At 43.1% G+C, this 16,334-nt stretch overlaps 1 protein-coding gene across 2 annotated transcripts in view; it reads left to right on the top strand.

The window, feature by feature from the left end:
• efl1 (elongation factor like GTPase 1) overlaps positions 1 to 16,334 on the top strand; it is a 107,025-nt gene that overhangs the window by 14,672 nt on the left and 76,019 nt on the right. For both annotated transcript variants that reach the window (XM_080768334.1, XM_080768335.1), the window contains exons 9-12: positions 1,759 to 1,838; positions 3,087 to 3,223; positions 4,290 to 4,412; positions 5,393 to 5,492. In XM_080768334.1, the coding sequence (XP_080624460.1) occupies positions 1,759 to 1,838; positions 3,087 to 3,223; positions 4,290 to 4,412; positions 5,393 to 5,492 (440 nt within the window). The remainder of the gene's footprint in view (positions 1 to 1,758; positions 1,839 to 3,086; positions 3,224 to 4,289; positions 4,413 to 5,392; positions 5,493 to 16,334) is intronic.

Genomic DNA, 16,334 nt, shown 5'->3' with positions numbered 1-16,334 from the left:
GCCGCGGACCACCGGTTGAAAACCCCTGGACTAGTGGACAAGAGATCCAGTATAAGTCATTTTACACTTGGTTGCATGCTGAAAATAGCCAATCTACAAACTCACAACGCGTCGCAGCGCTGTGGGCAGTTCAGAAACCCGTCCACCAGTGACGGTAAAACGTACAATATTTGACTCAGATGTAGTGGATTGGAAGTAAATTACTGGACATTGGAAATACTTGAGTAACTGTACTCTTGTTACCTTCCACCACTACTGCTCTGTCACGGACTGACAGACTGCTACAAGTCAATCAGTCCATCTCCTCTGTCCTTCAGGTATTCTCTCTCTCTCTCTCTCTCTCTCTCTCTCTCTCTCTCTCTCTCTCTCTCTCTCTCTTTCTTCAACGTCTCGGCCATGAGAAGAAGCGTTTGCAGGCAGATGGTGTAACACGTCTCTGGTGGTTGTCTGCTACTCTCGGCTTTACTTTTATACAGCTACACAGCCACTGTCTGGCCTTGGGCCTGTTTGCTTTCGTACATGTCCTAGTCTCTCAATCCTCTTTCAGTCTTGCTTCCTCTTTGTTTGTCTGTCTGTCTGTCTGTCTGTCTGTCTGTCTGTCTGTCTGTCTGTCTGTCTGTCTGTCTGTCTGTCTGTCTGTCTGTCTGTCTGTCAGAAGCAAAGATTTGAGTTAAAAACGTTTGCTCTGAAAGAATATATATTCAAAAGATTTGAGCCACATTTAAAAAGAATAAATCAAAAAATAGCAGATCTACAAGTTTGTAGCGCGGAGCTATGAGCTTGTAGAACTGCTATTTTTATAGCTAAAGTATAACATAAAATGCTTAAAACACCAAAAGGAGTTCCCGCCCTGAATTGGTTTAAGTACCTACAGTATTTTCTAACCCCTTCACCATGTTCTGTGTCTGTTCCATTTCATGAGCACAGTGAGTGAACGCATGCAGATCTCCAGCTAACGTGATATAATATGCTATTGTGAGATGCTAATGGGAGTGTGCACTTCAGCCACTTCAGTGGTGCCTCCTTATGAAACAACCCTGGCCGCCCACACACTCCATTTAGCCGATAATATGGTCGCTGCGACCCAGCACGATAGAGGCCTACTATCAACAGCATGTTCTCAACCAAAGGATTAATAAGGGGAAATTAGCGAAATGTGTGGCAAATCTGCAAAAAAAAGATGCTTACCATTAGCTTTCGTCACAGATGTGTTCATAAAGGTGTCTACTATCACATATACATTTGTTCCAACCCAACTCCCTTGGGAAACTTTGTGACAGCTGCTGAAAGATGCGGTACCATTGTCAACCAATAAGGAAAATATTTCAAGTTTAAGTAGCATGTGACGTGTCAAACTAGGGGGTTTTCATGATTCTGAATCCATTCCAAGCATTAGTTTTGCACGAAAGAGGGTCTGATAGGTTAAATGTCATCAAATGGTGGTTCGTGGCTCAAATGTGTCTGAGAGGCTAAATGTCATCAAATGGTGGTCCGTGGCTCAAATGGGTCTGAGAGGCTAAATGTCATCAAACCCCCCCTACCCTTAATGAATTGCATTTTTATAGCGCTTTTCCAAGTGCTCAAAGCGCTTTACAATGGTTCATTCATTCATACATTGGGAGGTGAAGCGGCGAACAGTCGACGCCAGCGTCCTCACTTCCCACATTCACACACCAATGGTGGCGAGCTCACACCGACCGACTCATTGGAGGCAATGTAGGGTTCAGTGTCTTACCCTTCTCTCTCTCTCTTTTGCAGGCCAAAGGGAAGAAACCACTATTTGTGCAGCTAGTTCTGGATAACATTTGGAGTTTGTATGATGCTGTTGTCACTCGGAGGTGGGTGGTATACATGATTTGATAAAACGTACGCAGTACGCACGCACGCACGCACGCACGCACGCACGCACGCACGCACGCACGCACGCACGCACGCACGCACGCACGCACACACACACACACACACACACACACACACACACACACACACACACACACACACACACACACACACACATTTGAAATGTTTATTTATGTCCACATAATGAGAAGTACAGGAATACCTTGTACAAAGGACATAAACACTGCCAGTGCAGTTTGTCAATAAATCATGGAAAAAGGAAACAACGTCTCCTCCAAATTGAGCGGCTTCCTATAATGGCTGAAACTGAGCAGTACCTCGCTAACTGCTTGGCTCGACTTTTGGAAAGGCCGGGCGTTTGTAAGCCCCTCACAACCAACTTGTGCACATGCCAAAGATAAAAACTAAACGTTTACATCTGTAGCCTAGCTGTGAGATGGTCTGCACTTTGGTTAGAAAGCATTCTTCCAGGCTATAGTCAAAGGTACAGCCGACCTCGAGAATGAACACACACACACACACACACACACACACACACACACACACACACACACACACACACACACACACACACACACACACACACACACACACACACTAGTAGCCCCGGGAGGACTAAACATCAAGCATACACACGACAGTTTTTCACTAAATATCATCTTTTATACATCCTTCTTTGAGATTTACAATCGACACAAGCCGACAGACTTGTGATACCTTTCAAAACGATCGGGTAGAAATAGTGGATTTTACCACGACTTTGAATCATTTTGCATGGAACTGTTTGTTTCCTCAGCAGTGCTAGCTCTAACATTACATCTTGCTAGCTACCGGTATATGTTTATTTATCTACATGTTGATTTCAGCTCTGACATTTATGTCAGACATGCTCTAGTATGTGAGGAGTCTGTCTGTGCTATTAACTCATTTTGGATAATCTGGTCACATACAGTATGTGGTCCTCCCACACACAAGGAACTAATGTGTGTTTTACTCCTATGTGGTCCTCCCAGACACAAGGAACTAGCTTGTGTTTTACTCCTATGTCGTCCTCCCAGACACAAGGAACTAGCTTGTGTTTTACTCCTATGTCGTCCTCCCAGACACAAGGAACTAACTTGTGTTTTACTCCTATGTCGTCCTCCCAGACACAAGGAACTAACTTGTGTTTTACTCTTATGTGGTCCTCCCAGACGCAAGGAACTAACTTGTGTTTGTCCTCCCAGGGACAAGGAGAAGGTGGAGAAGGTGGTGGCGTCGCTAGGGGTGAAGGTGATGGCCCGAGACTCTCGCCACTCGGACCCCAAAGTCCTCCTCTCTGCCATCTGCAGTCAGTGGCTGCCAGTCTCAGAGGCCGTGCTCTGTATCCTCTGTGTGTGTGAGTGTGTTTGTGCATGCTCAGTGGTGTTTATTTCATCGACTGAAACTATAACAGAAAATGTTCGTCGACTACCTTTTTTCACTGATGAAAACTACATAAAAACTAAGCTATTGATGACTAAGACTAAATATAATTATTGTCAATTTCGTCAACAAATAAAAACTAGGCTAAAATGTTACTGGGGAGGGATTTTTGGAGAAGAGATCCAGTAGAACTAAAAGACAAGAGATTTTGTGTTTTGGGGGCCCTCGGGTGTTGCACTCTGAAAATAGCTCCACTGCGACACATTGTATGAGCTTAATATTTCAGCAAGTGTCAAATCAGCAATTACGGCCTGCCAAAATACATTTTGGTGACAAAATCTTTTAGTCGAAATCTTTTACCCTAGATAGCACTTCTGTAGACTTAGATAGCATTTGAAACAGACTTATAGCATGTTATGTAGACAGCACTAGAATTGCATTGTATATAGTCATAGCACGCCATAGTACATATGTATAGCATAGTAGTATATATGTAAAGTTTATACGTATAAATTTCATTATATAGATATTCCACTGTTACTTTCTTAGCTTACGCATGTTTCATGATGAATGTTTTTATGTGATGTATTCCCATGCTTTTGTTCTTGCTTAATGTAAGTCGCTCTGGATTAAGAGCGTCTGCTAAATGCCTAAATTGTAAATTGTAAAATTGTCGACTAAAACCTTTCAGTATGACTCAAAAAAGTTATCGAAATTTCAAAGACTATAACTCAAATATTTCAAAATGTGCTGTTATCCCATTCAGGACGGGAACCCCTTTTGGTGTTTTTAAGCATTATGTTATACTTTAGATCTACGAGTGCCACGCTATGAGCATGTAGATCTGCTTTTTTTTTCATGAAAATGTGACAAATCTTTGAATATATATATTTTCAGAGCGAATGCTTTTAACTCATATCTTTGCTTCTGCGGAGGGGTCCCTGGAAGAACATATTTTCAGATGGGTGTGTGCGTATGTGTATAGATGTTATTTCCGTGTGTAGTCCTTAAAGCCTGTGTGTCAGTGATGGTGTGTGAGAAGCTGCCCAGCGCTCTAGAAATAGCAGAGGAACGGGTGGAGAAGCTGATGAGTGTCGGAGCGCGACTGTTCGACTCACTTCCTCAGCAGACACAGGAGCTGAAGACAGGTAGCGCACACACACACGCAGCCACGCACACATACTAAAACTAAAGAAAACTGAATAAAAGCTAAATGAAAACCAAGCTATGACGACTAAAACTTTGGCTAAATATTATGACAATTTATATAAAAAGGTGATAATGGTGAAATGGTGCTCACATGGATCAAACAGGATCAAGGCGTGGAATAAAAGAGACGATCCGGGCACTCAAAGTAAAAAAAAGAAGAGAGAAAAGCCTTTATTAAATTAAAGGGACAGACATAATATCTGCGTGGGGCATGCATTTCCAACTTGCATCGTTCCCAGTAGGCCAGTGCCCAATGGGCACCGCCATAGAGCAGTGTTGTTTCCGTCGACTAAAACTATGACAAAAGATGTTCGTCGACTACATTTTTTCACTGACGAAAACTAAATGGAAAACACATGAAAACTTTTTGATTGATTGATTGAAATATTTATTAACAGTTTGCAGAATTACAGTACATTTCAAGCACAAACTCAATACAAAGACTGTTAACTGTGAGTGGACGACCCAATTAAGCATTACACTTGTTTACAACATGGTCCACCATGTTCAATTCATCAAAACTAAGCTATGATGACTACAACTATGACTAAATATACTTTCTTTTTTGTCAACAAATAAAAACGATACTAAAACTGTTAGGAAGTGACTAATAGTGGACAAGAGATCCAGTATAAGTCATTTTACACATTTTACACTACACGCATGCTGAAAATAACCCGCCTAAACACATTTTGTTCGACTAAATCAACTGATTTAGTCGACTAAAATCTCATGATATTTAGTCGACTAAAAAACTAGACTAACACTAAAACATTCCATGTGACTAAAATTTTACTAAAACTAAATGAAAACTATTCAAGAGACTATGACTAAAACTAAAATGTAAATTAGCTGCCAACCACAGCACTGCCGTAGAGGCCCCACAGGCACCTCTCTAGTAATACTCTCTACGTTGCAGCGTTCCTCCAGTGTTCCAGCGAGGACGATGCTCCTGTTATCATCTTTGTTTCCAAGATGTTTGCCGTGGACGCCAAGGCCTTGCCTCGCAACAAACAGAGGTGCGTGTGTGTGTGTGTGGTGTGTGGTGTGTATGCACTGAGAGACTGTGTGTGGGTTTATGTGCAAGTGTGTTTTTTACCTATATAGGGGGAAGCCACTAGGGGGTGCTCCTGTCCCACCGTGGCCCTCAGTGCTGTGACCAGACTTGTTCTTTGTTCAGAGAGAGAGAGCTGTTTTATTCTGATCTCGTTTGAGAGCACTCAGACAATTCATAATACGATTATTAAGCCCATTTAGACCTGAGAACAGATTCTATAAAATGTCTTATAAATCATGACAGTTTCCTGAAAAACCTCATGTTTCTAAGTCAGTTGTGCTCAAAGTTGTTCATGTCAAGGACAACACAAATTATATGCATTTGGCCTCAGTCCTCCATCTGAAAATATGTTGTTCCAGGGACCCACCCAAGAAGCAAAGATTTGAGTTAAAAACGTTTGCTCTGAAAGAATATATATTCAAAAGATTCAAATGTTGGTTGACACTGGCACAGTGGGTCACTACCACCACCACCCCACCCAGAGGCAGAGATGGATCAAAATAAAATACGATATACGATATATGATCCAAAAAGCGTTCATATTTTGCGGGAGAGACGGATGAGGAGCAGAAATGAAGCGCCAGCATATCGATCCATTCAACACCACGGACATAAAAAAGGCATCAAAGGTCTCCAAAAAAAGAGGCAGGCAGCAAAGGTCGCCGGGATCGGGACTCGAACCCACAACACGCTGTCAGACCCGCTGGATTACTTGCCTATAGGTGCCCGGTCTGCTAGGCCAGCCCGGGCCTTGGCTTTGATTTCTGATTTATCTCTGCGAGTGTATTTCAGTAGGTTGGTTGGTTGTATTTCAGCAGGTTGGTTGGTTGTATTTCAGCAGGTTGGTTGGTTGTATTTCAGTAGGTTGGTTGGTTGTATTTCAGCAGGTTGTTTGTTTGTATTTCAGCAGGTTGGTTGGTTGTATTTCAGTAGGTTGGCTGGTTGTATTTCAGCAGGTTGGTTGGTTGTATTTCAGCAGGTTGGTTGGTTGTATTTCAGCAGGTTGGTTGGTTGTATTTCAGCAGGTTGGTTGGTTGTATTTCAGCAGGTTGTTTGTTTGTATTTCAGCAGGTTGGTTGGTTGTATTTCAGCAGGTTGGTTGGTTGTATTTCAGCAGGTTGGTTGGTTGTATTTCAGCAGGTTGGTTGGTTGTATTTCAGCAGGTTGTTTGTTTGTATTTTAGCAGGTTGGTTGGTTGTATTTCAGCAGGTTGTTTGTTTGTATTTCAGCAGGTTGGTTGGTTGTATTTCAGCAGGTTGGTTGGTTGTATTTCAGCAGGTTGATTGGTTGTATTATGTACATTCCCAATTAAACAATAAGAATAATTATTAATGTTGTTAAATGGATGCATTTTATGAAAAATATTATGGTTTCTTCTTCGCTGGTTTAGGATAATTGAGAAGCATTTCCACATTTTCTTCTTCTCTTTGTTGACCTGTTAGTGATGACGCAGGCGTCTGTGACTGGCTCTGCAGGTCTCTGAACCCCCCCCCCCCCCCCCCACCCCCACTCCCTCTCCACCCCCCTCTGGCTGAAGGTTCTAAAGCCCCCCCCACTCCCTGGCTGAAGCCTTCTCTTCTTCTCCCTGCCCGCTGTCACACAACCTGGCTTTAATTGCAGCTTCTGCCATCCGTCCATTGCACTGAGGGGGGTAGAGCAAGATGAGGTCATCCCAGACCCAGAGCTATAGAGAAGAAAAGCCTGTCCAAAATATTGTCTAATGAGCCTGCTGGAACTCCCATTCCTGATGCCTGCCACCTGCTACACGTGTGCGCACGCAGGCAGGCACGCAGGCAGGCGGGTGGGCGGGCGATCCAAGGTTTCCAGGTTCGATCCTGGAGTTAGTGTCAAAGTTGCCTCGGCAGCCAGACTTTTATCTCCGTTCGCATGCATTCGGCTAAAAAATGAAAGCCGTTGGAAGATCTGACATAGAGGAAGCCCCACCTCCTTGTATTTCTATAGCCAATAACAGTGCAGAGGGGCGTCACTCCATATTTGGTGACGTCTGTGTTCTCCTTGCATGCAGGTTTCCTCTGCCATCGGTGCGTGAATGTAATGCACAATCTATGTAAAGGGGGGTGTGTGTGTGTGCGTGTGATGTCTGTGTAAAGGTGTGTGAATGTGTGTGGGTGAATAATGCACAATCTACAGTATGTAAAGGTGTGTGAATGTATTCATTGACTGAGGTTATAGAGTTACAGGGTTTGGGATTGTGTCAGTAATCGGTCGGACTAACGGGAGGTCGGAACAATGACATGTCGACCGACGTGCCACTTGTTTTCCTCCCTGACCTACATTTCCAAGGAGGAACCCCCTCTACTCTCCCTTCTGCATATTATATGGGCACAGCTCAGCCTCCGTGCGTGGAGCCTGACCCAGATCTTTGGGACGGTGTGCGTCGGGAGACGATCGCCATGATGCGTGACACCTGCTCTGTCTCTCTCTCTGTCTCTCTGTCTCTCTGTCTCTCTGTCTCTCTCTCTCTCTCTCTCTCTCTCTCTCTCCTCACCACCGGTCGCAGTCTGTCTGGACTCTATAGGAAAAGCAATAAAGCAGCAACATCTTCATGGCAGTAAAAAATGAGCACAAAACAACAGCAGTTGCACAATGTATGGTGGCTGTGTGGAAGGATCCTATTGTGTGTGTGTGTGTGTGTGTGTGTGTGTGTGTGTGTGTGTGCGCGTGTGTGTTTTCCCGCTCCAACTCCATGAACGGTATAGTTATTAATTTATAACGCAGTCAACGTTAATGTTCATTTAGAAACTGCTGTATAATAAATAATCCCAGAAGTAATTGCAACTCCACAACTTCATTGTCCACCCGAGGCCAGAACATAAAACAATAAATACAAAACGGCTGTAATCGATTCAATCGTGTTTTGCTGCATCGACGCAGAATCGTGCGCGGCCCGAATCGCCGATGCATTGCAGAATGGATTATTAGTGGAAGCTCACATCCACCCATCATGCTCTTATCTGGGCTGTCTGCTTACAATGTAGGCATTTAGCCTAAACTATTAATCCAGAGCCATTTACAATAAGCAAGGGCACACAAGCTAACACATCAAAGGCATAGAAATAGTCATCTAGGATCATACAGTACGTAGGTAAACATGATGCACTTTGACTTCCTCTGCATCTTCAATTGACCTTCTTTACATCGATTGGAGGAGAGAGTGTGTGTGTGTGTGTGTGTGTGTGTGTGTGTGTGTGTGTGTGTGTGTGTGTGTGTGTGTGAATCGAAGGAACAGGACAGGTGGGGTGTTTCCCTGCTGGCACATACTCACACACACATTTCATACTCAGTCTGTTGTCATGACAGCCACCCCACACACACATGACAAGCGCACACACACATGCATAGAGATGCGCCCACACACATACAGTACAGAGTGTCTGAATATGTCTCCTCTCTGATTGGCTGATCAGGTCATTGGTTTGTGCTCAGGGGGGTAGCTGGTTGGCGGGTAGAAAAAGCATGGACTGGCTGGCTCTCCTCAGTGGTGGAAAGTAACTAAGTACATTTACTCAAAGGGCCACTTCACCACTTTTGCAACGAGATCTTATTACTTGCGCAAGCAGAGCGCGCAAGTAATAATTTCGTCTGTGTGCACCGTGCCAGCCAACCCGCCACTTGATGCGTATGCAAATAAAACAGCAAATTTGTGCCTGGTTTGCTGGGACCAGATTACATAAATGACCATATGTCTTTCGTCATCATTTAGAGCTAGTCATTCGTATACTATATACATAATCAGTAAAACCAGTAAGACGCGCAAACGCGGGAAGCGAACGCAGCTCGTACATATTTGGGTTTTGGACGTATAGCTGCTTTGGGGACTCCTTATATGGTTATGGCTGAGTCATGGTGACGTAATCACTCAGCTCCATATATGGGCACAAAAGCGGGACAGACACACAGACAGACACACACACAGACAGACATGATCTGCTAGGTCTCATAGTAAGTGCTCATTGCGTTCGCAATAAAATAGCAAATTGTGCCTGATTTGCTGGGACCAGAGTACATGGTGTGTATATGTATGACTAGCTCTCAATGATGACGTAAGAAATATGGAGATGGTCATGTATGTAATCTGGTCCCAGCAAACCAGGCACAAATCTGCTGTTTTATTTGCATACGCAAATTACGCATCAAGTGGCGGGTTGGTTGGCAACTTACAAATTACATATACATTTGTATGACTAGCTCTCAATGATGACGTAAGAAATATGGTCATGTATGTAATCTGGTCCCAGCAAATCAGGCACAATTTGCTGTTTTATTTGCATACGATCAAAAGTGGCGGGTAAATGACCATATGTCTTACGTCATCATTGAGAGCTAGTCATACATATACATATATATGTAATTTGTATAGCAAATCGTGCCTGATTTGCTGGGACCAGAGTACATGGTGTGTACAGTATATGTATGACTAGCTCTCAATGATGACGTAAGACATATGGTCATTTATGTAATCTGGTCCCAGCAAATCAGGCACAATTTTGCTGTTTTATTTGCATACGCATCAAAAGTGGCGGATTGGCTGGGACGGTTTTTGGCGCAAAGTAACCACAGTATACCGCTAATCAACTTACAAATTACATATACGTATGACTAGCTCTCAATGATGACGTAAGACATATGGTCATGTATGTAATATATCTGTGCCTGATTTGCTGGGACCAGATTACATACATGACCATATGTATATGGATTTCATACATCCTGCTACCCTAATAGACAGGGGTGCATGAGCACCTGGCCGTTCATTCGTGCTCTATCTCCGACCAAGCCACACTTCCACCACACATCTCTCTATGCAAAATAAAACCTGCACACTCCCACAAAAGACATAGACTACATTGCATTCGCCAAAAATGTCTTATTTACTGTTTAAATATTACTTTTCTGAAACACGCTATTCTTGCTCAACCTCAACAGCCTACGTCAGAATCGTCATGTTGGCGTCTACTACGCCAACTACGTTCACTTAATGGGGCCAGTCCTTCACAGTGACACACGCGTTAGATCAACCACGCGCCCGGGATGGTTTCTACCCCTCAATGTCGTATTTGCTGCGCCCTTCTAATGCTGCGCCACGCCTACTCTACACTCACTGCTTGCAGCAGCAGCACTCGCTGGGAGCTGGGTCTGCAGGCGACCGTGTGTGTGCGTGCGTGCGTGCGTGCGTGCGTGCGTGCGTGCGTGCGTGCGTGTGTGTGTGTGAATGAATAAGCGGGCCAGTCCTTCACAGTGACACACGCGTTAGATGAACCACGCGACCGGGATGGTTTCTTGCTTTTCATTTATATGTGCGAGGTGGAAATGTAATGCACATACATTAATTATAGGTCCAGCAAGCAAATCATGATTGTCTGTTTGTGCTCAATAGGTCACCATCACATTCCGATTTTAGGTGCTGTGTTTTGTATGACATTTTGGCCAGTAGTTTCATATCTATCCTTTTTCCTTTCACCAACACAGAACATGCTAACGGTGTTAGCGCGTTAGCATCCATCTTGCTTTTCATTTATATGTGCGAGGTGGAAATGTAATGCACATAAATTAATTATAGGTCCAGCAAGCAAATCATGATTGTCTGTTTGTGCTCAATAGGTCACCATCACATTCCGATTTTAGGTGTTGTGTTTTGTATGACATTTTGGCCAGTAGTTTCATATCTATCCTTTTTCCTTTGACCAACACAGAACATGCTAACGGTGTTAGCGCGTTAGCATCACACAGCTTACAGCGTCAGTGTTGCATGAATACTTTCAACCATGACAATGCCGACTACTTTTGCTACACACACTTCCCAAGGATTATGGAGATGTCTTTATTATTTTTTTAAGGTTGAGAAATGAAATAATTATGGTCGTTTCTAATCTCAGCATTTCACAAGAGAAAGACGTGGATGCCTTTCGCTGCTGTTGCCATGTCTCATAGAAACAAGTAAATAGGTCTATAAAAATAATCCCAAAATAAGCACATATAACAGGGGTCTGTAACCTATTTTTAATGAAGTGCCATGTTTTCATTTTCTAGATAGTGAGTCAGCCACAAGCTCACATCACAACAATAATCCATGTAATAATCACAATAACAATACTAATAATAATAATCATAATAATAATAAATATTACTTTTCTGAAACACGCTATTCTTGCTCAACCTCAACAGCCTACGTCAAAATCGTCATGTTGGCGTCTACTACGCCAACCATGTTCACTTAATGGGGCCAGGCTTTCACAGTGACACACATGTTACATGAACCACGCGCCCGGGATGGTTTCTACCCCTCAATGTCGTATTTGCTGCGCCCTTCTAATTCTGCGCCACGCCTACTCTACACTCACTGCTTGCAGCAGCAGCACTCGCTGGGAGCTGGGTCTGAGGCGGCCGTGTGTGTGCGTGCATGTGTGTGTGTGTGTGTGAATGAATAAGGCGCTTATATCGCTTTTGCTCAGTGGATGGGACATTTACATTACAGCAATCGGATGGACGCGTGGATAACGGCATGGTTGTGTGCAATCGGAGGGAAAGGTTCCACAATCCATGCTAGCTGCTTCAGACACAGGGGAGGGGAGGGAGATGGCCCGGCTCACGGGACTCGAGTGCGAAATAGCGCTTATGCAACACTTACCCTAAAAACACAAGCACCTCAACTCAATGTCATTGTGAATAGCAATTTCGAGCGAAAAAATAATTTTTGGAATGACACTTTCACCCAGTATGAAGCTAAATGTGGAAGCCGTGTGTGTCACACCAAAACTGCTGTCCTATAGAATCCTGTAACCGAACGATCCTCTTGCATCTGGGCTGAGGGAGGCACTGCCTGCGAGTTGGCTCCGTCTAATCAGCAAATTTAGAACTTCCTGTTTGAGAGCTAGCTAATTTAAGACATCCGGTTGCCTTCAGAATAAAATAAGGTTATTTAATTCGTTCATTAAATAATTATTACATTACATTATTAGTATTATTGTTACATTACAGTTATTGTAAACACACATTAAAATAAAGAAATCTATCTATCTATCTATTCAGGCCCATTCAATTAATCTATCACTACATTAGTTGCCTGTTCAAAACTAAACTACACTTTATGAAATCATTGTTGCAGCCTACACACATATATTCAGGCCCATTCAGAACACATTTCCCAAATCTCAGTGATTTATCCACACATCGCTCTGTGTGTGTGTGGGCGTGTGTGTGTGTGTGTGTCGCGTCGCCCTCCAGCTGCAATTGCGAGTGTGCGCTGTGTGCAGGGCACACTACTGAGTTTAAACACACAGCTGAAACATGAAGTGGAGTCTGTCAACTCCAGCAATTTCTTTCTTCCCATATTGCGCTGCAACAACACTGGGATGAGCCCCCCGAAGGGGGCCGAAATTCTAGTATCTATTTATACAAGTGAGAAGTGGTACCCATACTCATTCTTTGTGCTCTATCTCCGACCGAACCACACTTTTACCACACATCTCTATATGCAAAATAAATTCGCCACGCTCCCCGAACTGACATAGGCTATTTTTTTGCCGTTCAAGTGTCTTATTTACTCTGCAAATATTACTTTTATGAAACACGCTGTTATTGCTCAACGTCAACAGCCTACGTCACAATCGTCATGTTGGCGTCTACCAAAATCGTCATGTTGGCGTCTACTACGCCAACTACGTTCACTTAATGGGGCCAGTCTTTCACAGTGACACACATGTTACATGAACCACGCGCCCGGGATGGTTTCTACCCCTCAATGTCGTATACGCTGTTGCCACAACACGAGAGAAACAAGGACTTTAACCACGCTACTTACATACACTGCAACTCGCTTACAATTCGCAAACCTGGCAACATTTCCCTCTCTTACCAGCCCCGCCCCCACACTAGCTTGCCTATGTCATCTCGCGCAGCACAGAATCTGATCTCGCGCAGGACATTGATGAGAGACAGAAGGAACAGGAGAGATTATACGATCGCTATTTCGCTTATTCCATCTAAATCTCTTTATTTACAAAATAAATGACTCGACGATTCCCTTAGTTACATCAACATTGTTCTTTCTCATTAATCGGATTGTGCCAAAATATCACCCTTACACCGATCACTTTGCCTATTTTCGCCACACAGACAACTGCCCCCCCCCCCCCACACACACACACACCAACATGCGATTCATTAAATAACTATTTCTCCGCACGCGCGCACACAACATTATTCACGTGAAGCCTACAGGGAATTCCCGACGGAATGTATATATATACACACACACACACACACACACACACACGCAATATCACCCTTACACCGATCACTTTGCCTATTTTCGCCACACAACCAACTGCCCCCCCCCCCCACACACACCAACATGCGATTCATTAAATAACTATTTCTCCGCACGCGCGCACACAACATTATTCACGTGAAGCCTACAGGGAATTACCGACGGAATGTATATATATACACACACACACACACACACACACACACGCTTAGAATTTAGAGACGCGCGATTACATCACAGCTGTGCGTCATTATAGCCACACACGTCTCTAATTTGCGGACACAGTCGCGAAACTTTTCAGTTGTGTGGTACTTTTATATTCATTTAACTGTAACTGAAAGTTCCCAACTCCCAGCCACGGAGCTGCAACACAAAGCTGGCCAGTGTTGCCAAATAAGCGATTAGTAAGTAATGTAATTTAATTTATCAGCGATTTTGGGATTATTTTTGTAGATTGACAAAAATATTGGGGGTCCTTTGCTCTTGCCATGACAATGTTTGAGAACCACTGCTCTAAAACAATATTAGACAAAGTTTGAGACACAAACACATTGCTCTCTCTCTCTCTCTCTCTCTTCTCCTTTTGTATAAATTAAATAGGCCTATTCATGATTCTGCTTATAGAGAAGTAGCCTATGTTAGTTTGTTTTATGGACTTGAGAGCTACTTTCAAAACCACCAGCACAACATACCCACCAAATAAAACTATCATCCCATTGCTGCAAATAGTGACAAAATGTAATTGAGGGGCCTTTCATATAAACGCACATGCATGGGAAATAGAGGGGGAAAAATGCAAATCGTAGGCTTTTATTTTTGTTGGTATTTGACTTTGCTACTGATGATTGTAAGCAACAACAAGTATTGCATTGTGTGTTTGAGCTGACAGGCCCTTTTTGATGTCAATCAATCAAGTCATCTCAGGTCATCTAAAGCGGCAGATGCAAAAATCGTTTTTGATATTACAATTAAATATATTTTTCGTGCCATGTCATGTGGTCTACCTGCAAAGCCTTTGTAGATCGTGATCTACCATTTGGGCACTTAACGTCAGATCAGGGGTTTTTCTCGGCCAGCGCCAAAAATGCTCCCCGAAAGCATAATCGCAGCAAATACCGGCCACTGTGTACGAGCCTTAACATGTTGACTACACTACACTACACATAATAACTAATAACCCGTTTTCAGCTTAAAGCAATTACATTTCATTGAAGCAACTCCTTAGCATTGTTTTCATACCATGGATGTGATAAGAAAATGTATCAAACATAAGGGAAATATTAAATAGTATCGGGTGTACCAGTTTGGGCTTTTCTTTTCTTTCAATGGGGCAATACATTGATTAAACAAACGTTTGATTGATTGAGTTGTACAATGTTATACAACCCTAAACTAATTTTAGAATACACTACACAATACAATACAATTTTAGAACATATAATCTTGGCCAATATGTCAAATATGTAAATATTACATATAATGGCATTGAATGGAAGCGGACCATTTGTAACACATGTTACAAATGACCCGCTTTTGCAAGTTTTCTTTGCCGTTGCTTACAGACCAGAATGAACGTGAATTCCGTCTAAACACGATGCAAACTAATGAAGAACATAAGCATGAAGACATCCATGTGGATTTTTATTCACCAACACCAAAGACAACAAATGTAGCACACATATACTCCAGGTGTAAAATTCTACGCATTTTGAAACAAGTCAGATTTTCGCCAATAACTCCCCGTAGGACAAAGGTAAACACTTCCAACTTCCTGGGCACGTAGAGTACGTTGCTGTACACATACTGACGCGATGGCGTCATGGTGGCGTTGACCAATCAAGAGATAACGTCCATGTTACAACCGTGAAGCGTTACAACCTTGGCGGCTCTCCCCTACATTTGTTACTAACATTAGGTTGTGGCGAAGTAGAAACGTGGCGAGCAGATAGTGTGTTTTGGACAAACAGGCTAGGTATTGGTGTTGATTTGGGTCAACTGGACAAACAGCGTGGTGTTGTTTTGTGTCTGTGTTTGTGTTGGAGCGCCTCAGTGTGGCCGTACAGGTCATGTGCAACCTCTTCCACAGAGAGATGGAGACACTAAATCTCAGCTGGACAAACATGTTTGCATGCATGCTTCGCTGCCTTGCATGCTGTGTGCTACTGTTGAGTCTGTCACTTACTTTGACTGATTTATGGCATTGTCTTTCTGTTAAAATCCAACTATGTTAATTTAAGAACTCTGGGCATATAGGTCATTGTTTATTCACTGTGCACACGTGTAGCCTATTGTATGTCAGACTGTATGTGTGTCCCACAGTCACAATCCTTTAGTAATTACGCTGTGGAAATATTCAGGACAAAACAATGGTACATTTCCAATAACCCATCCGTTACTACATGTGGAGTCAACTCCCGCCATTTATTTCTTCCCATAGTGCGTGGCGAAGTAGCTCTGGGATGAGTGCGCGCGAAGCGCGCACGAAATTCTAGTACATATATATGTAATTTGTAA

Source organism: Protomyctophum bolini, assembly GCF_963924005.1.
Source record: "Protomyctophum bolini genome assembly, chromosome: 1".
NCBI classification, from domain to species: Eukaryota; Metazoa; Chordata; class Actinopteri; order Myctophiformes; family Myctophidae; genus Protomyctophum; species Protomyctophum bolini.
This window is presented reverse-complemented; position numbering and strand designations above follow the sequence as displayed.